Source organism: Citrus sinensis, chromosome 1 (genome assembly GCF_022201045.2).
Source record: "Citrus sinensis cultivar Valencia sweet orange chromosome 1, DVS_A1.0, whole genome shotgun sequence".
Taxonomy (NCBI): Eukaryota; Viridiplantae; Streptophyta; class Magnoliopsida; order Sapindales; family Rutaceae; genus Citrus; species Citrus sinensis.
The window spans coordinates 22,711,355-22,729,785 of NC_068556.1; the positions used below are offsets into that span (position 1 = coordinate 22,711,355).

Consider the following 18,431-nt stretch of genomic DNA (forward strand, 5'->3'; position numbering starts at 1 on the left):
AAAATTAGGTAAAACCTCAGGGGAGGTATGTAAAAATAACCCTTTCGTGCTTCTCGTTTGTTATCATAAGCAGCATCGTTATCACCATGCAAGGATAGTCATTACGATACAGCAGGCAGCAGCAATCATCATTAGCATTGGCTAACAACTGCATTAATTATGTACTTTGATCAACAGACATTTTAAATAATTGTGTTGCTTGTTATTTGACCCGCAACTTCATTTTTTATTTACCGCAAATTAATTGCATCACAACAACCAGGAGGTGGAATATTTAATAAAACTGCTTACAAGGAAATTTCCAACCACAATCTCAATACGAAATTCCAAGTCAACAACTTGACTTCCTTTGAGATATGGTCTTCAGTGGCTATTATATGATTCATTTCATCTGTCTTCCATGCAAAGAAACAAAGGAAACAAGAACAATTTTGTTCACAAAACCGGTGTTTATAATGGGGAAGGTCTGCTGTGAATCCGATGATGGTGGGTTAGATCCAATGGCCCTTCTCATTGTGGTTGTCGTAGCTCTTCTTGTCGTGACCGTCTGCTCCACGCGACGGCCACGTGTTTATGCTGTATATCGTTGCCCTTAGATTCTCTCAATTCTCTAGTTCTAATTCTTGCAGCAGCTTATGGGAGCTGGTAATAAAACATTTGTTTTAGCAACATCTATTTTTTTTTCTTTTCTTTTCTTTTTTTTTTTTAAGAAAAAATCTATTTTCTAATGTTTAATCTCGAAGAACGACGTGTTCTTTCGTCATTGAGTATTTGAATGAAATTTATTTCTTCTCCATTCCATCATTTCTCGTCTCAAGACAAAATCGAGTAATTCGGTCAACAAAAGCAATAAACTGAAAGCAAACCAAAGAAGAATTTGATAGGAAAAATAAAATATGCAACAAATTTCTATTCAACTTGCAAACTTGCCAATTTTTTATTCCTTCAGATGGATGGTATAACAGAACATAAATACATTATAAATTAGCCAAAGCTTTCACTTTATATGGTACACATATACATCAAGATACAATAACATACCTCATAATACAGTGTAACAAACAAATAGCATATTTACAAACACCCTCCATTGTTGCTTTTCTTATCCCTGTCCCAGCGTGCCTCGACTAAACCATGGAGTATCCAAGGAAATAACAAAAGATATCTGAACCCGTAAAACCTCATGAATGGCACCACGGTGAAGCACCCCTAGAACCTCCTCTTCTTTTTTGGTTACAAGGTCTGCCAGTGAGACCCATCGAGAATGATATTCATCTCGCATGCGGAAACCATAGAACCATCTTCCAAGCTTCCACCATTTAATGCACACTTCACGATCTGAAATCTTGCGACTCTTAAGTGCTTCTGCAACATACTCAGGCTGCAAATCATAATGTTCCAACATCATTAATTAAATCAAGATGTAGCAAGCACTGTCTAATGATTAACTTCAGCAATTATGCAAAATTATAACTTCTTCTCACAATCAAATAATGCTGATCAATATAAATGTTTGAGCCCCTGCAGATGTAGCATTCTCAAGTGGGCAAACAATGATCTGTTGGGGACCCATTTGTGGATCTACAATCCATTTCATTTTTGCAACCTAGCCACGGCGGATGACTAAGCCTTTACCCCAAGGGCCAGAGGTGTAACAACAAAGCCATGATACCTCATAATTTATAGATTGCAAAACATAGGAAAAGGAAAGGAGCTTTAACATTCGCAGATAAGCATGTGTGTATCTTCAAGTAGTGAACCAGAATAGCTTCTATGAAGCGATAAGACCAAGCACCCAAGCCCAGATAAAGAAAAACTTTTAGCAATATAACCATAAAAACTTGATGTGAGCTCAACTTCCATGCTACATATTCTCAACCATATTCATGTTCCATAAAACCATTGAAATGAAATTGTTAAAAAAAAAAAATCCTCGAACTGGGCTTTATCACCATTCAAGATAAAACACAAAAAACATTGGCACGATAAACTAAAAGCTAAAGCAGTAGTAGTTACGGGCACATTAAGCCGGAAAATGCAGTAGTGCAAGCCAACCAAACTCAGCAACACATTCAGCTTAGGTTTAAAAAGAAACATCTGCACATCCTTGAATCCAAGGTGCATGGTACTCAGATCTTCGATTGCTTGTAGATAATCTCCAACCTCCAAGGACTCTGATCGTGTGCATCGCTCCACATGCTTAACCACATCAGTTGCCCCATTCACAATCTCAATGTGCCGATTCATGTAAAAGCCCCTCCATCCCTACATCAGGATTAAATATTTACCAAAAATTGTATTTCATTATCACATAAGACATAATGCCTAAACTTTTCTAAGGTTCACTAAAGTACACTCTGATGCCAAGTTTATCTTTTTAATTGAAAAACTACCCCATTTAAATATCCTAATCAAAGAGAGAAATTTCAGAAAACTCATTGATGAAAAACACAAATTTGAATTGTACCCATCGATATTTAAGCCAAACCACAGCAAAACACCAATCAAAACTATCCAAATTAAGTATAAATAACTATACAATCACACCCTTGTTCTAAATAATTCGCCAAAAACGATGCAAATAAGAAACACTTAGTAATCAAATGGTTAAAGAACTGAAATTACCAACTAATTATTCAATATTACTTATTCAAAATCATAATAACCTCGGAGGTGGGGCCGGAATTTTGAACAGAAGAAGATTCATTATTAAGAAGCGGCCATCTTTGTTTTGAAAGAGATTCCCATATGCAATCTGACCCGCATAAGTTTCTCCAAAACCGTGAGCAGCATCCCAACGCACACACTTCGGATTCCTTAATTTTCCCAAACCCAGAATCAAAATCGTTAATTTACCCCATAAATAATAATAATAATAATAATAACAAAAAAAACAAAAATTAAGTCATTTATAATTGATGGGTCAATTCAACCTCGAGGAAAGATATAATTTTGAAGGCGATATCTTCAGGAAGGCAGCTTTGTATTATACACTGCCTCTGCTTCATTTTGGATTTTATTCTCTTGATACTGTGAATTTTTTTCCCCCTTGAGTTTTGGATTGAAATGAAATGAATAATTGTAGCGAATTGTATGTATCACATGGCATCCAGAATTCCAGATGAAACTTAAAACGCTGAAATTTATGGGTGCCTTTGTTAACGAGAAAGAAAGATTTATGTAAGTGGAATGGAGAACGTGAGTTTCATTTTAGAAACATTTTGACTTTTTTGAGATTCCAGGTGACGCACGGTCCTGATTTCCTTGACATCGTGTAAGCACTACGCTGATCTGAGCCGCTTAAAATAATTTGAATCCGACGTGGATGCGTAGTTCAAGATTTTTAAAAACTGTAGACGACGTGTCTTGTACGTGATTATCATGTAAACGACGTGCAGTACCAATTTTACTCCAGAGTAGAACGTAGATGACTTGTCGTTCAGGAAACTATCTAATAAGCGACATGAAGTAAAGGTTCTCCTCCTCTTTGTAGAAAGGGAGCAAATGATCTGCTGTGGAGTGAAAATTGAATTTCATGTCGGGTAAGAAATTATATATTATAGATGATATGTATTACACCTTTTACTCCAAAGTAAAATTCAGATGACATGTCGGCTCTATAATAGTTTTTTTTTTTTTTACATTTTTTATTGAATTGCATTTTAATTAATTTTTGATTGAAAATCTACCAGAACCTCTTTAATTAAGTATGTGCTTATAATGAGACCAATCTATTTTGAATAATTTTTTATTTAACTAATTTATTTTGTTACATCAATTTATATAAAGAAATTGTAATGGTAGGCATTAGTCAAAAATAAATACGCATGAAGCCGACAATAATTGAGAATAAATTTTTTTAGAAAGACGTATGATTCTATAAAAGAGTTCGAATGTATTTTGATTTTTACATTGTTCTCTTACATTTATTCATTTTCAACGAAGCCCAACACATCCTTTTTTTCCTAAAGAATGAAGCAAGAACTGATTTTGGTAAGAAAGCGATTAACACATACCTTATGAAATAAGATATAAAAGAATAGATATTTTATATTAATTCTTTATTTTTCAATCACTATATATATTATAAATAAGGAATTGACAAAATTATATTTTCTCACTGACTTGATCAGAAAGATAGACAAGGACTCGAAAATAATCTGGCTATCTGCTGTTTATAGTTGAAGCTTACTAAAATTTGAACATGTAGCTGAAATGTCCCCTCTTTGTTCTTCAGTTCTCTTCTCCCTGCTGGGATCTGGGTATTTCTTACTAGGTGGAGCCGAGCAGACGGGCACGACCGATCGGATATGAACCGCTGGTGCCATGTAGTGCCTTGAAGGCAAGCCTCCCTGGTTCCTCATTCCTTCTGGCCAAGGTCTTGATGAACAAAATGAAGCTGCAGTTCTCCGGGGTGGTGGAGCACGCACAAGAGGGTTCGAACTTTGGGGTCTGAGGCTGGCAGTGGATGCAGTGGCAGATGCTCTGATTGTCGTAGGAGCTGCAAATGAAGGTGGTACGGAACCTCTAACTGATCCTGAAGAACTTACCATAGTCGAGTTTCGTGGCCTAATATCAGACTGCAAGTTGTCCAAGCTAACGGTATTTTGCAAGCGGAACTTGTCCCCATCTTTGCTTATTGTTGTCGGTCTAAATCTGGCATCAATGAACCCAGGGGAAAACCAATTATCCTGTTCAGTTTGGTTGCGCTGCAGCTGGTTTGAGATTTCAGCATTGGGTGCAGAACTGACACTCTTCTCTTCACCCTTCTCTTGAAGGCCCTCCTGCATTCTCTGTTCCGATTGACTGTTGAAAGAAACCAAAGAATTTGGAATTTCACTTTGAGAGAGTCTCGGTACATTTGAAGGGCAGTTGTTTTGCCAACAATCAGAACCCCCATCACCCTTACGCCAATCCTCTTCCATTCGTGGGTTTTCTTCTATCTCTTGTATGGAGACTTGGGAAACATTCCTCACCGGAACAGGCATAACGCGGTTTGAAAAGTAGAGAAATGGCCCAATTTCTGGTACGAGGGAAACAGGTTGTTCAACCAGTGATGGAAAATAATATCCATGATCTGGCTGGAACATGGACCGGATAAATGGAAAAATTTGAGGTCTAGGGGAAGGGGAAGGTAAAGATGAAAGGGCCAACAAGTTCTCCTGCTGCCGGAATACTCTTTCTTGGGGACATGTTTGGTATAGAGATAATTCAGGGTAAAATGGAATGCAGTGCCAATTTTGGTGCTGTAAAGAGTTCAAAGATCTAGCATCACCATATGGGATTACCTCCCTCCGAATGGAAGCAGAAACCCCAATAGTTCGATGTTCTCGTTGAGAATTGTTTGTTTCTGGCCCTTTTAGAGTAGCAAGATAACGAGCAATAATTGCTTGATCCTGCTCATCATTTGTTCCGGACTCGGATGAAGGAGGTGAAAAAGAAGAGGATGAAAAAGCTGATTTTGCCTCTGCATGCAAACCCCAAGAAATATCAGATTGGACGTATGACGCATAAGTTCTTTTAGAAATAAAAGAATGGAAAAAAAAATCTGCTGCAAATGGATTTAACATGCATTACAGCATCTATCCTGACCCTGACATGCAACAGTTCCAAGTATTTCATTTCTTTTCTCTCCTTTACATTCATTTTAATAAATGTCATTGTTCCATTGAGGTTGAAGACCAAAAAGAAGAAGAAGAAGAAGAATAGAATAAAAACGATAGAAGAGTGAGAAAGAAAGAAGAAAGTATGGCATTTGATTAGTGCTATTCCCCTCTTTCTTTCTGATTTTTATAGGATGAGCTAACCATGCAAAGCTAACATATTGCCTTGTAGTCGGGCATGAGAAACAAAGCCACAGCACTCTGAAAAGAGAAGGAAAAAAAAGGGAAAAAACATACGTTTTTTCAAGGCCGACCAAGCAGCTAATGCTGCATTCTTCTGAGCTTGCTTCTTTGTTTTAGCTGGTTCTCCCGTAAAACTCACTCCGGCTAGCTCCACTGTGCAAGAGAAAACAGGACCATGGCCTGGTCCAGATCTGACAGTGGTGTAAACTGGCAGTTTCAACCCAGCTCTATGAGACGTCTCTTGAAGAAGATTTTTGTACACTCCAGTTTCATCCTGTGTTTTAGAGATCATTAAGTTGTGCAGGGATTAGTTTTGCAGTGGTGCTAAAATGCACCAACTCATGCAGAAAACAAAATGAGCCAACCGAAATAATTTTGCTTAACATTTCAGTGGGTTACTGTTTCAGATGTAAGATAAGGGTTTCAAATATAATTACAGACTGAACCTTTGTACAAGGTGAGAGCAGCATTTGAATTGGCAGTTAAGTCTACATAAAAGGTTGCACATTTTTTATCTTTTGTGGTCTACTGAGGTTCATTAAGCCAACTTGCTGCACACTGGATGGAAGCCTCATCCAATACTCTGCCCTTTGGTAAGAACTAGAAAATGAGATGAAGTCTTTTCTCTTCCCAAAATTCGCCCTTTCCCTGGTGAACAGGAGTCAATCCATGATTACTTACACTGGTCAAAGGTTGACATTTTAAACAAAGTCTTCTGATATCCGCCAAAGACATACTAACCAGCCATGTGGCCATGTAATTAGTGTCATCTAACATTAAATCTTCATCTAAAAATCATTCAGTTATAGTCTAAGTTAATGGATAAACTACCATAATTTAAAAGATAGGAAGACATATGGTACCAGCCTCCTAAGAACAAAAGCCAAACCATTGGCATCACTATAAATACACCTAAGAATGAGTAAAAGGTAGGTTTGAAACTTAAATTCCTCTAATATTATGAAATTTCATACATCTTCAGGTTCATAAATTCCTCTAATATTATGCACAGCACATACATTTACAAGCAGTGAGAAATCAATGCTATTAAATAATTCAGTATAGCTAGGTAAGCGACAACATAAAATAAAGAGAAGCAAAAAAGAAAAAAAAAATGAGTTAAGCATATACCAATACTCTTGCAGCTAGCACTTTGGAGGGGCCTTTCTTTGAGAGAACATCAAGTGCAACCTCAGCTGCAGCATGTTCTGCTTGTCTAAGAGTACTGCAGAAGGTTGGGCTCTCAAATGTTTCCCCGTTAAAGTTAACTGCGGCTTTGAAGCGAGGGGCGTGGTCCGGTCCTTCTCGTATACAGGAATAAGACGGCAAGTTGAAACAGCTTCTCTGAGCTAATTCTTGCAACTGGTTCTTATACATCCCTGTGATTCCAGACGACCACTAGGGAATCTAAAAAAATAGATGAAAGATTCACTGCATCTTTTAGAGAAGAACAAGGAGTCAACTATCCCAACCACAGAAGTTTGAATTTTCTGCAGAAAAAAACTAGACATCCATATAGGAACTGTATAATAGCAACTCAAAGCGTCATATTTCAAATTCTAATTAACTACTCAAGCAACCCAACAAGAAACCGGAGAATGGCAATACTCCCGCTACAGTAACTAGCTCATTACAATCATATGCTTAACATGGCAAGGCAAAACAGTTTCAATTGAGTAAAATCATGAATAATGAATTAACACGACGATACTATATAGTATCTTAAGAGAGCACTTGACCTTAAAATGAGAGATTCTCCATTTCAGGCCAGTCCATAGTAAAATCATGAATAATGAATTAACATGTCAACAAATCAGGCAATAAAATTGTTGAGAAAGAAAGAATAATCTATTAAATAACCAAGAAAAAGAAGTAAATGAAGGTGCGAAACATATGATAGTCTTTAAATCAGCTCATTTATCAAGCTCTATCTATCCATCCATACACATTTAACCAACAACCCAATGAATTGAACCGACACAGTATTTACTGCACATACTGAATTGAAGGTCAATAAAAGTTATTCACAGAGCCTCATTTTAAATTATTATATACAAAAACCACACTCGATCAGATCGCCTATAGCAACAATTTACAATCCACAACTCGGTTCAGATTCAATAAACCCCAAAAGGGTCCCAAAATCTCAACTTTAATCCAAAAACCATTCGGCCTAGCTCCATAATAAATACCCAGATACAGAATCAACTTATAGACAACACCCAGTTAAACAAAATCTAAACTTGATCTGTGAACAAAAAAAAAAAAAGCTTTACCTTAAAAGGGTATCAAGCTTTGAAATTTTTTGACCCATGTGAAGGGTCGATCAATAGGAAGCAACATGATTAATCACTGAACAATTCAAGTACAAAATGATCTAAAACTTCTGATTGAGTTCTTATTCTTGATGTTGTTGTATTTGCTTTCTGTGTTGTTGCTGAAGTAAGTTTCTGATGCTTACTTGTTGAGCCACTATATGATGCTGTTGTAAGCTGACCAAAATGTTTCACTTCATTGAAGTAAATATGAAGTTACTTATATTTCACTACTGGTACAAATTTAAAAATAAACAGAGAAATATGAAAAGAAAGCTGTGGAGGTGCTGCTTTTAACATCAGCCATTAATGTTGTATTAAGTGGTGGTTTTGCTAATTCCCACCAACCGCACTAAATATTTTAAGCGCATTTATCTCCCTTCAATGTTGTTGTTATCTTGTGGCTTTTGTAATCTTTTCATTAAAACTCCATTCTTGTGCTGACTTTCGTTTATTTTATTTATTTATTTTAACTTTATTTGCAACTAAATTTGTATTTATGTATATAGTCAATTGAATTATTGGTAGTGTCGTTAAGGTGCACCAAATTTAAAACCTTACCACTAATATAAATAATTAGTACAGAACGAGTAAGGATCGATCCCACAGAGACTATGCTAGTTATATTTATTATTAACTCCAAAGCAAGATTTAAAATAAAATAATAGTAATAGTAATAATAATATAAATTAGTCTAACTAAAGAAAATATCAATTAAAAATAAAAGAGGGGTTTATGAATTTTTAACTAAATAGTAAGAAATAGATAAATTAAAATTACGAACAAGAATTTAATAAAAACTCTAATTAAAGGAGAAAGAAATAATAATGATGAAAACTTTGGTTAAAGGATCATTCGCCACCACCAAACATGCACATAATATATCAATTCTATTATCAATTTATATTGAAACTATCAACCATAGACAACAATAAGCTCTGTTAGTCTCAATCTTTCCTTAGTGTGTCGTTAGGTAAAACAAGCTCTTCACCTAATCTCTAACCATTAAATAATTTAAAATAAGCTCTTTAAATTTAAGATAATGGAAGCATTAAACAAAGAAAGATATTAGGTTGATCTAGGCAATAAACACACAAGCTCGGATTATTTAACCTAGGTTATGTTCTCCAATTGAAATCATTAATTCCAACCTGCTACTAATGATTAAAATATCAAGACAATTACGGATCAAGAATTTTAATCTAGCAATAATATTTATTCAAGTCCTATCTAATTGGCCACTCAAATAAAACAAGAATAAACCATGAACATTAATTATAGAAGAACATAAACAATCTCAATTAAATAAATTAAATGATAGAATTTAAATTTAATTGCATAGCATGTTTAGGGTTTTGAATTCACCCTCAACCAAATAAAAATTTAGCCTAACATAATTAAATTGGGAATAAGAGAATTGACAAAACCAATCATGGAGATTAATTCAAGCGGCTGCCTTTTTCTTCAATTTAATTCCAGCTGCTGATTTTTCTCTTGCTACCCGAATTCTTCTTCTTGCTGAATTGGATCAGTTTTGCTCCAAACCTGCAACTGCTGCTCTTCTCTTCTCCCGATTCTCCTCTTTTGCTCTCTGGCAGCTCTCCTTTTATAATGCTCTAAATCCTCTCACGAAAAGGATTAAAAACAAAAGTAAAGCCGCCACTTTCTAAAACCAAAGTTTGGCTTTTATATTTAGTCTTCAAATGGGCCCCACCGACTTTTCCAACTCTTAAGCCAAAGGCCAAGCCTTTTAATTTGCTTTGGCTTCCCTCACGTGCACTCTTTAATTTGGCTAATATTTCTCATGTCCTTTAGCTAATAATTCAGCCAATCAATTTAATTGTTTCTTCTTCTCCTTTCGACTTTATCACCACGGCAGCGAGCATTAACAATCTTCAACTCTCTCCAGCTTTGATCCCTTTAAGCACAAATTATTCTCAAAATGCACCTAAAATAACAAATTATAAAAATTAACATAATAAAATATAATTTACTAAATTAAAAATTAACTAAAATGACTAGAATATTTAAGACCAAAACAAGAAAAAGATAGAGAAATTAATAGCAAAATATATGAAAAATATGCACTTATCAATTATGAAACAAATGACTCATTAATTTTTTGAACTATAAGAGCTTAATGTCAAAAATATATGTAGATGGATGTTTCCTCAATATATTGATAGCATTGATGATTATTGAACAAATTATTGTATTAAATATTGATAGCATTGATGATTATTGAACAAATTATTGCACTAACACATAATTGAAATTCAATAGTTTTTTTAAGTATATTAAAAAATCTAATTAAATTTACAATCTGGGTACTATGAATTCAAAAATTTATACAATTGCAATATAAATCAAAGCTCCACCAAGTTTAAGTTTGCAGCATGAAAATTTACGGTAAAAAGTGAGATTTTACCACTAAATTTTACCAAAGTAAAGTATACTTTTAGCCACAGAGATTTTATTCTACAAACTACATCTACAATTCAAAACATATTGTTAGACAACTTAAAAGTTTTGTCACTTCTCAAATTATCTCTCCATTAGGTCGGATTTTATTGGCCCAAGTGCTTATTTGTTGAGGAGAAATTGGTCCAATTCTAAAAGTAATTACAGCTAATGGCCTAATGCCCTATAAAATTTCTACAATTATTTAAATGTCTTAAAAGTAGAATTTTACAAAAAGTTTTATGTGTATCTTCTAAACATGCACATGAAGTTACTAAATTATCATTAACTCAAGATAGACATGTATTACACATAATTCTTCTAATATGATTTATTTTAATTTGGGCATGACTCTTGTGCCATGACTTATTTTATTTTGGAGAAATCTTAAAATTTCAATTTGAAGTACCAATCACTGAGAAACTCTGTTATTGTCGCATTTGACAACTTCTTAAGATAATTATTTAATTTATCTCTTGTATATTAGTTGACTTAGGCGTTTGTACATTTGGTTAAAAAAAATATTTAGATTTTATGTTGAAGAAATTAGTCAAATTAGTTGTTTGGTCTCTTATAGAATAATGATAAATAAACTTTGTGCGGCCCAAATTTTAGAGTCACATAGATCCATGGTTAGGGTCCGTTTGAAATTGTTTTAGAGAGATTTAAAAGTAATTTTAAAAATTTAGAAGTTAATTTTAGTATTTGGTAAAAAAAATCAAAATTACTTTTGTCAAAATCAGTATTTCTATTACAATTGATTTTGAAAAGAAGAGAAGGAATAACTTTTAGATTTTTATCTTGAAAATTAATTTTATCCTTTAATACAATTTCATAAATATCCTTAAAATTATTATCTAAACCCAAAATTATTCTCATTCAAATTAGAAACAAAATTAATATTTTAATAATTTTTTCTTATAATTCATCAATATAAATTTATTAAAATCAATTTGTTGGTCAAATTATTATTAAATTTATTTCACTATATTATAAATTTAATTATCAATTATTTTAAGACAAAAAAATTAAAAATTAAAATCAATATATTATAGATTTTATTTTTATTTAAAATTATTTTAATACATAATTAAAAATATTGTATGTACATATTTTTATATGTGCAAGTGAATTTTATCCTATATTATCTACATTTTAATAATTTATTTTCTCTCAACAGTTTAATAGTGAAATTTACCAAACGTACATAACTGCTTTATAAACCCAACAATACTTCTGAAAAAAAAAATTTACCAAATACTTAACTGATTCTATTTACAACTAATTATTTTTATAAAATAATTAATATCAATTATTTTAAAAATTACAATATTACTATTCCCAAACTCACCCGTAATTTCATTCAGCTTCTGCACTTTTAAAAAGCAAGGAAAAAATAAAATTATATTACAATATTATCCGCCTATCGTGTAGATTCTACTTTGATATAGCAACGACCAACGGCCATGAAAGCCACAACCTCCCAAAACACCCGCCTCACATTTTCTTTCACAGTGCTCTCTTTCCTGTACCAAATTTCAGTGAGACCCACAATCCAAATTTTCAAATTTTCCCTTTCTTTCTGCTGCAAATTTTCTTAGAAGTATAACAGCAGCACTAAAATGTCACTTGGCTTCTCCTTCAATATGTTTAGTATCCAGTCACCGAAGAGTCAAATCTTAAGCAGAACTCGTTTGTCTTCTCAGTTTATTAATCAAACTCAGGTAAAATCTGCACCTTACACATTATCAGATTATCATGTAAATTCATCACAACCCTTTAAGCTTAGCACTAGCAGTAAAAGATTCAACCCCATTACAGCTTCCACAGCTGTTGAAGCCACCACATCTTCATTTAGAAACAAGAATCCAAAGGATATTAACATTTTAGTGGTGGGTTCAACTGGGTATATTGGAAAATTTGTGGTTAAAGAATTGGTCAGCAGGGGCTTTAATGTTATAGCCATTGCTAGAGAAAAAAGTGGAATTAGAGGTAGAAATGATAAAGAAGAGACCTTGAATCAGTTGCAAGGAGCCAGTGTTTGCTTTTCGGATGTGACCAATTTGGAGTCTTTGGAGAAATCGTTGGAAAATTTAGGAACTTCAATAGATGTTGTTGTGTCTTGTCTTGCAAGTCGCAGTGGTGGCGTGAAAGATTCGTGGAAAATTGATTATGAGGCAAATAGGAACAGTCTTGTTGCTGGTAGGAATTGTGGGGCTTCACATTTTGTATTGCTTTCTGCAATATGTGTGCAGAAGCCCCTTCTTGAGTTTCAGCGTGCAAAGCTGAAATTTGAGGCTGAAATGATGAAAGTAGCCGAAGAAGATAGTGGGTTCACCTATAGTATTGTGAGGCCAACTGCATTCTTTAAAAGTTTAGGGGGTCAGGTTGAGTTGGTGAAAGAGGGGAAGCCTTATGTAATGTTTGGAGATGGAAAGTTGTGTGCTTGTAAGCCGATTAGCGAGCAAGATCTGGCTTCATTTATAGCAGATTGTGTGTTGAGTGAAGATAAGATTAATCAAATATTGCCAATTGGAGGTCCAGGGAAAGCTTTAACACCATTAGAGCAAGGGGAGATTCTATTTAGACTTTTGGGGAAGGAACCGAAGTTCTTGAAAGTGCCAATTGGGATCATGGACTTTGCAATTGGGGTTCTTGATTTCCTTGTCAAGATCTTTCCTTCCCTGGAAGACGCAGCTGAGTTTGGGAAAATAGGAAGGTATTATGCGGCTGAGAGTATGTTGATTTTGGATCCTGAGACTGGTGAATATAGTGCTGAAAAGACACCAAGTTACGGCAAGGACACACTGGAGGAATTCTTTGAAAGGGTTCTCAGGGAAGGGATGGCGGGTCAGGAACTAGGGGAACAAACAATTTTCTAGACCCTGTTTTCTGGTAAAAGTGTAAGTTAGAGTGCTCTAATGAGATGACCGGTTTTGTAATATGGCTTTCTTAAAGGTATGAGGTTTTCTACAAATGGAACTCATCTAACTGATTTATGGATTATCGTGAGATACTTTTGTAAAGATATTCAGAAATCAAATTTGGAAATTCAATTGTGGAAGTATGAATATGATAATCTTCAACGACCTATATTTAATATGGTTGTCCCTATTATGAAACCATTGGTTGCAGAATGCTTATATAAACATGAGTTCTTCCATAAATTTTTCATATGTTCTATGATGTTGTTCGATTAGAGCAGGACCATGTAGTCATACTAACTCACCAGTTTAACCTAATATTTAGACTAGCTTACCAGTTCACTGAGTGTTTTGATTAACATGTCTTCTCTAAAAGAGGTTGTTCGTTTGCTATCTTTCCAGATAGAGGATCTAACGTCATTAGTATCGGTTATGGCTGTAATGGCTTAAGCTAAAGTAAAAAAACTTGCTTTTAAGAATAAATAAAAATAAATGATAACATAACTGCAAGCTTTCAGAGGAATGTGGTACAAGTTTGAATCAATTAGTTCTCTGTTTGATGATGAGATTATTGTAATCATCATGCAAGCTGTGTATCATTTCAATGAACTCATATTAGATTAAAAATGCTAATACTCTTGTTTATCAAACTGACTGTTTTATTCTGCCTTGTGCATAAAGAAGATTCCCTGCTAGTTTTTCTTCATGTAAAGTGCTTGATGCAGGACATATTAACTTGCAGACCCTGTGAACTTCGATTCTATTTTGGCTTATTTTCTGAATCTAGTTTGTTTTCCTACTAAATTCTTCAATGGTTTAAGGCTGGTTCGAGCTCTGTCAATTGAGTCGATGCAGAAAATAGCTATCTGAAGAACTGAAGCAATATTTTTAAAGTCCTTAAAAAGAGTAAATGAAACCAATTGAACTTATTAAGATACTATTAAAATTTAAGGACTGGAAAACTGCACATGTAGACCTTATCAAAGACAAAGAACTATAGACATACATCAGCACAATTACTGAGATTAGGCGGTTGGAATTTGGATTTTAACTTGGTATATCTAGTCGTGGACCCCTTTGTAAAGGGTGTAAGTGGAATGCATGGTGAGCGTAACAAGATCAGTGACAGCAAAAATGGAGAGAGCAATGGCAGTTGCTGTGTGTTTAATAAACTTGTCGTAACCAGCATTGGCCACCTTATTCCATCCGGCATGACTGTTGCCTTTAAGTCCTATATATGCAACTGCTAGTGCAGCACCTATTGCTGAAGCTACCACCCCCAGCATCAACTGCATCATGGGGACAATTTCAACATGATGAAACTAGCACAGGCATCTGTGCTGTGAGCCTGTGACAGAAGTTAAGAGAGTGTGCATACCGTGTCCAAAAATGCAATCAGAAGCAATAACCTTTTCCGATAAGCTAGCTTGCGGATTGCCGAAAGAGATGTGAGTGCTGTAATGAAACTGTACAGGCAAGCCACTAACAATGCTACGAAAAGATATCTACATAAAAGATGTACGTTAATACTTTTGTAAGCAAGAAAAATTTGTTATTGTTATTATTATTATTGTCACCATTAACAATAACAATCAATTGCTTACATGAAGGCTGGAAAATAAGTAAACTTGGCAGGAATTTTCACTGAAAAAGTTGTTCCGGGCACCGGGAAAAGATTTGTTTGCTTGCTAGTGACAATGAGAAGAATTGCAACAAAAGAAAACACAAACAATAAGATCCTAAGAGCAATGTCAATGCGAAAATAGATTACTCGACTAGGTCGAGGAGTTACATTTTTTAGCTCGGATGCTGGGTTATCGAGGGACGCCATAACAGCAGATGTATTTAAGGCCTCTCGAATTCGTAAGCTGTGGTATATGATTAGTTAGTTATTGGGTATATATATATTCACGAGTTAAGATCTCTTTCATTTGTTTAATCACTATCATTGGACTTCACAAATCTTTTTAAAAATTGAATGCGAGCTTCGTGGCCAAATATTATATCCCATTTAAGTATATTCAAAGTACTGCTTATTGTATGACCAAGTTAATTTCTCATTTGATATAAGGCACGAAGAGATCAAAAAATAATATAATTTGGAGTCTCCTGCACGCTGAGTGAACTGAATTGACCAGGATATGTGCTATTAGTAAAATTTCAGAGACTTTTGATACGTTAAAAATTCGCGATGTAATCAAACTGGTGATTTTGTTGCTTAAAAGTGGATTGTATTATCTGGCATGATAAAGAAATGCTTGATTGCGAAAGGAATGGAAGATTCATTCTAGCTGCTTGATAATTTTTGTTGAATCTTGTTCTTTAATTGGTGGGTGAGGTTCTAAAGGAAAGGAGAGTGAGCTCGAAATGAATTTCTTAAAAGGAACTGTTTTTTCATAATCCAAGTCCAAATATTAGCAGCACTAGATCTCGAGCTCAATTCAGGATCCTCTACTCATCTTATGGTAAATACATATACCATGTTTGATCACTTTATGCTGCCGAACTTATTTTTGAATTACATGAGACTATTACTTAAATTACAACTACTTTCATTTAAGTTTGAAAAAGAAAATTAAATACTAATAATACTTTTGTGAATTCGAACCACAACTCTCTCACACATTTGTGAGGAAGTGATTTTAGCTACCTTTTCTAATTCGTGGACTTTGTTCCTAATGGGTGGGTTGTATGCGGAGGTGTTGACAATCTGAACTCGTAATGGGTTTGACCTTTTTTATTGATGCAAGACCGACCCAGGCCAGCCCTTCATGGGCTTGGTTGGGCCAATATTTAAAGGCCCGCAAACTCGATCCTCGCTGCCATGGCTTTGCCCGAAATTTGGATAAACGCTATTGTGAGTTGCGTTGCGTTGACTTTTCATGTCACGTTAAGTTACACAAAGAGTTTGTATTATTAACATTAAATATAGGATATCATGTGTACACAAAGAATATGCAAATTAATAGTCTTTGGCATTCGTAGATCATGGTCATGCAGACCAAATAATGGCGACAAAGACGACATGTCCGTATATATTTTCACTTAAATTGATTTAACTGCTTGCTTCGTGTTTGGTTCTCACTAAGCCATCACCATTTGCGAAGAAATTTCAATTTTTGAGTGACCATGAGAAGAGAGAAAAAAAAAATTAAAGATTTAAAGTTTTATTGCATTGATTCCGTAAGATCTTGGACTTACATCCCTCTCATATCTCTAGCTAATAGTTAAATACAAAATCATTCCCGTGTATCTAATTACATCCATGCACACACAAATATTTCAGAGACATATATAAAAACGTCCGAGATTGGGTACGTGTCTTGAGCCTGGATTGTGATCAGCATTAATCATGGATCCGTTTGTAAAGGGAGTAAGTGGAAATCATAGAGAGCAGAACAAGAAGAATTGCAGCCACCAGTGAGACCGCTGTGGCGCTTGCTATGTGCCTACAGAACTTGTCGAAAACGTTGCACATCTTTCTCCATCCAATGTGGTCGTTGCCTTTTAATCCGATGTACGCAACCGCCCCCGACGCCGCCGTTGCTGAAGCTACCACCCCCAGCATCACCTGCATCATTCATGACATCATATATAGCTAGCCAAGATGCATGTGCATATATAAAGTATGATAAGAATCGATTAATTAATTAATTAACTAATCAATATTTATTTATTTATTAACATTCATGTGCAATCAATTACGTTATAGCAATTAAGGCGCTTAAAATTAAAATCGGCTTACCACGTCCCAAAATGCCAACATGAGCAAGACCTTTCTAGATGGGTTTTTTATGGCGGAAATTGAAGCAAGCATTGCGATGATACTGTACAGGCCAGCCACAGATAATGCAGCCACGAAGTATCTGCGTGCATGCATAAAGATGACATTACTTTTAAGTAATAAGTGTTAATAATTATAAACGTAAATAGTAAATGCATAGGCATCTAAGATTCTGTAAATGATTACTTACATGAAAGCAGGGGAGTAATTAAACTTGGCTGGAACTCTGAGTGTCAGAAAGGGCAAGACTCCCGAGACAGGTGCGCGCTCGGTTTGCTTGCTAGTGACCATTACAATTACAGAAACTAAACAAGCTGAGAACAATAAGAACCTAAGTGATGCATCAATTGGAAAATAGTTTACACGACTACCGCTCTGTGGTGCTTCATATGATATTACTGCCGCTTGCCTATCATGAGTTGCCATTTTCAATTCTGATGATGTCACAACAATAAGTTTGGTGAGCGATTAGGGATCGATCTAGGGTAATTAATTATTTTACACGAAATTGGGTGAATCGAGGAAGGAAAAAAAGAAGAAGACTAAATTGGCAGTTTTGTGCGCGTCAAATAGTGAACTAAATTGAGTAAGAATGTGTGTTGTTCTTAGCTGGTAATTAGTGTGCTTTTATTATTAATTAAGAATTTGGTGACGGGATCAAAATGGGATGATTTTTTTTGTCTCTGAATTAAAAAAGCTGCATATTATATGCTTGATAATGAGTTTGCTTGTTCGTGAAAAATAGTGGAGGTGTGGAGCTTGATTATTCAAGAAGCTGTAAGCATGATTATCGCTAGTAATCACAGCCAAGTAATTAAAGGGTCATCGCGGTTTGATACAGCTGGGTCTATAGCCATTTGATTTGGTCAAGATTTCAAAAGAATAACGAATGACCTGGGCATTTCTTAAGTATCGCTCTTCATTACCTACTTACAAGTAATTTATTATAGAGTTGAAATTAAAAACACTTGAATTCAAAAGGATGTTAATTACTTTCATAATATAATTTTCTCAAACTTATCTCTTAATAGACCATGCACCTCCACAATTTTCAAAAATAAATTTCATATTCTTATAACTAGTAAATTTCGGTTATTTGGAT

General features: G+C 34.7%; 5 protein-coding genes across 7 annotated transcripts; 1 reads left to right on the forward strand and 4 right to left on the reverse strand.

Moving 5' to 3' along the window:
• Window positions 1-906: 906 nt before the first annotated feature.
• LOC102612819 (uncharacterized) lies at window positions 907-3,227 on the reverse strand. Its single transcript, XM_006489093.4, has 4 exons — window positions 2,934-3,227; window positions 2,667-2,816; window positions 2,017-2,265; window positions 907-1,381 (listed from the first exon to the last, which is right to left on the reverse strand). The coding sequence occupies exons 1-4, from the start codon at window positions 3,006-3,008 to the stop codon at window positions 1,103-1,105; spliced, it is 753 nt and encodes a 250-aa protein (XP_006489156.1). The 5' UTR covers window positions 3,009-3,227; the 3' UTR covers window positions 907-1,102.
• Window positions 3,228-4,032: 805 nt separating this feature from the next.
• LOC102611920 (double-stranded RNA-binding protein 2-like) lies at window positions 4,033-8,632 on the reverse strand. 3 transcript variants are annotated; one of them, XM_006489092.4, is made up of 4 exons: window positions 8,123-8,632; window positions 6,978-7,277; window positions 5,901-6,120; window positions 4,033-5,467 (listed from the first exon to the last, which is right to left on the reverse strand). In XM_006489092.4, exons 2-4 carry the CDS (start codon window positions 7,221-7,223, stop codon window positions 4,176-4,178), a joined length of 1,758 nt encoding a protein of 585 aa, XP_006489155.1. In that variant the 5' UTR covers window positions 7,224-7,277; window positions 8,123-8,632; the 3' UTR covers window positions 4,033-4,175. The 3 variants fall into 3 exon arrangements, with proteins under 3 accessions (XP_006489155.1, XP_006489154.1, XP_006489152.1); XM_006489091.4 differs by having other exon boundaries at window positions 6,978-7,253; window positions 8,123-8,630; XM_006489089.4 differs by having other exon boundaries at window positions 6,978-7,283; window positions 8,123-8,629.
• A 3,438-nt stretch (window positions 8,633-12,070) lies between these two features.
• On the forward strand, window positions 12,071-13,744 carry LOC102611623 (divinyl chlorophyllide a 8-vinyl-reductase, chloroplastic). Its single transcript, XM_006489088.4, has one exon. The coding sequence runs from the start codon at window positions 12,244-12,246 to the stop codon at window positions 13,501-13,503; it is 1,260 nt and encodes a 419-aa protein (XP_006489151.1). The 5' UTR covers window positions 12,071-12,243; the 3' UTR covers window positions 13,504-13,744.
• Window positions 13,745-14,606: 862 nt separating this feature from the next.
• LOC107178393 (CASP-like protein 1D1) lies at window positions 14,607-15,376 on the reverse strand. Its single transcript, XM_015533523.1, has 3 exons — window positions 15,150-15,376; window positions 14,924-15,050; window positions 14,607-14,834 (listed from the first exon to the last, which is right to left on the reverse strand). Exons 1-3 carry the CDS (start codon window positions 15,374-15,376, stop codon window positions 14,607-14,609), a joined length of 582 nt encoding a protein of 193 aa, XP_015389009.1.
• A 1,350-nt stretch (window positions 15,377-16,726) lies between these two features.
• Window positions 16,727-18,407, reverse strand: LOC102619259 (CASP-like protein 1D1). Its single transcript, XM_006489203.3, has 3 exons — window positions 17,520-18,407; window positions 17,291-17,411; window positions 16,727-17,116 (listed from the first exon to the last, which is right to left on the reverse strand). The coding sequence occupies exons 1-3, from the start codon at window positions 17,753-17,755 to the stop codon at window positions 16,892-16,894; spliced, it is 582 nt and encodes a 193-aa protein (XP_006489266.1). The 5' UTR covers window positions 17,756-18,407; the 3' UTR covers window positions 16,727-16,891.
• Window positions 18,408-18,431: the final 24 nt, after the last annotated feature.

Excerpts from the sequence above, each read along its gene's own strand:
- LOC102612819 (XM_006489093.4), bottom strand. The coding sequence starts at position 3,008 with ATGAAGCAGAGGCAGTGTATAATACAAAGCTGCCTTCCTGAAGATATC. Across the intron at positions 2,817-2,933 it reads AAATTATATCTTTCCTCGAG|GAATCCGAAGTGTGTGCGTT; the intron begins GTTGAATTGACC and ends GGGAAAATTAAG. Across the intron at positions 1,382-2,016 it reads TTTTCCGGCTTAATGTGCCC|CCTGAGTATGTTGCAGAAGC; the intron begins GTAACTACTACT and ends TATGATTTGCAG.
- LOC107178393 (XM_015533523.1), bottom strand. The coding sequence starts at position 15,376 with ATGGCGTCCCTCGATAACCCAGCATCCGAGCTAAAAAATGTAACTCCT. Across the intron at positions 15,051-15,149 it reads ACTTATTTTCCAGCCTTCAT|ATATCTTTTCGTAGCATTGT; the intron begins GTAAGCAATTGA and ends TCTTTTATGTAG. Across the intron at positions 14,835-14,923 it reads TGATTGCATTTTTGGACACG|TTGATGCTGGGGGTGGTAGC; the intron begins GTATGCACACTC and ends CCCATGATGCAG.
- LOC102611623 (XM_006489088.4), top strand. The coding sequence starts at position 12,244 with ATGTCACTTGGCTTCTCCTTCAATATGTTTAGTATCCAGTCACCGAAG.
- LOC102619259 (XM_006489203.3), bottom strand. The coding sequence starts at position 17,755 with ATGGCAACTCATGATAGGCAAGCGGCAGTAATATCATATGAAGCACCA. Across the intron at positions 17,412-17,519 it reads AATTACTCCCCTGCTTTCAT|ATACTTCGTGGCTGCATTAT; the intron begins GTAAGTAATCAT and ends GCATGCACGCAG. Across the intron at positions 17,117-17,290 it reads TGTTGGCATTTTGGGACGTG|GTGATGCTGGGGGTGGTAGC; the intron begins GTAAGCCGATTT and ends TGAATGATGCAG.
- LOC102611920 (XM_006489092.4), bottom strand. The coding sequence starts at position 7,223 with ATGTATAAGAACCAGTTGCAAGAATTAGCTCAGAGAAGCTGTTTCAAC. Across the intron at positions 6,121-6,977 it reads TGCTAGCTGCAAGAGTATTG|GATGAAACTGGAGTGTACAA; the intron begins GTATATGCTTAA and ends TCTAAAACACAG. Across the intron at positions 5,468-5,900 it reads TTGGTCGGCCTTGAAAAAAC|AGGCAAAATCAGCTTTTTCA; the intron begins GTATGTTTTTTC and ends GTTTGCATGCAG.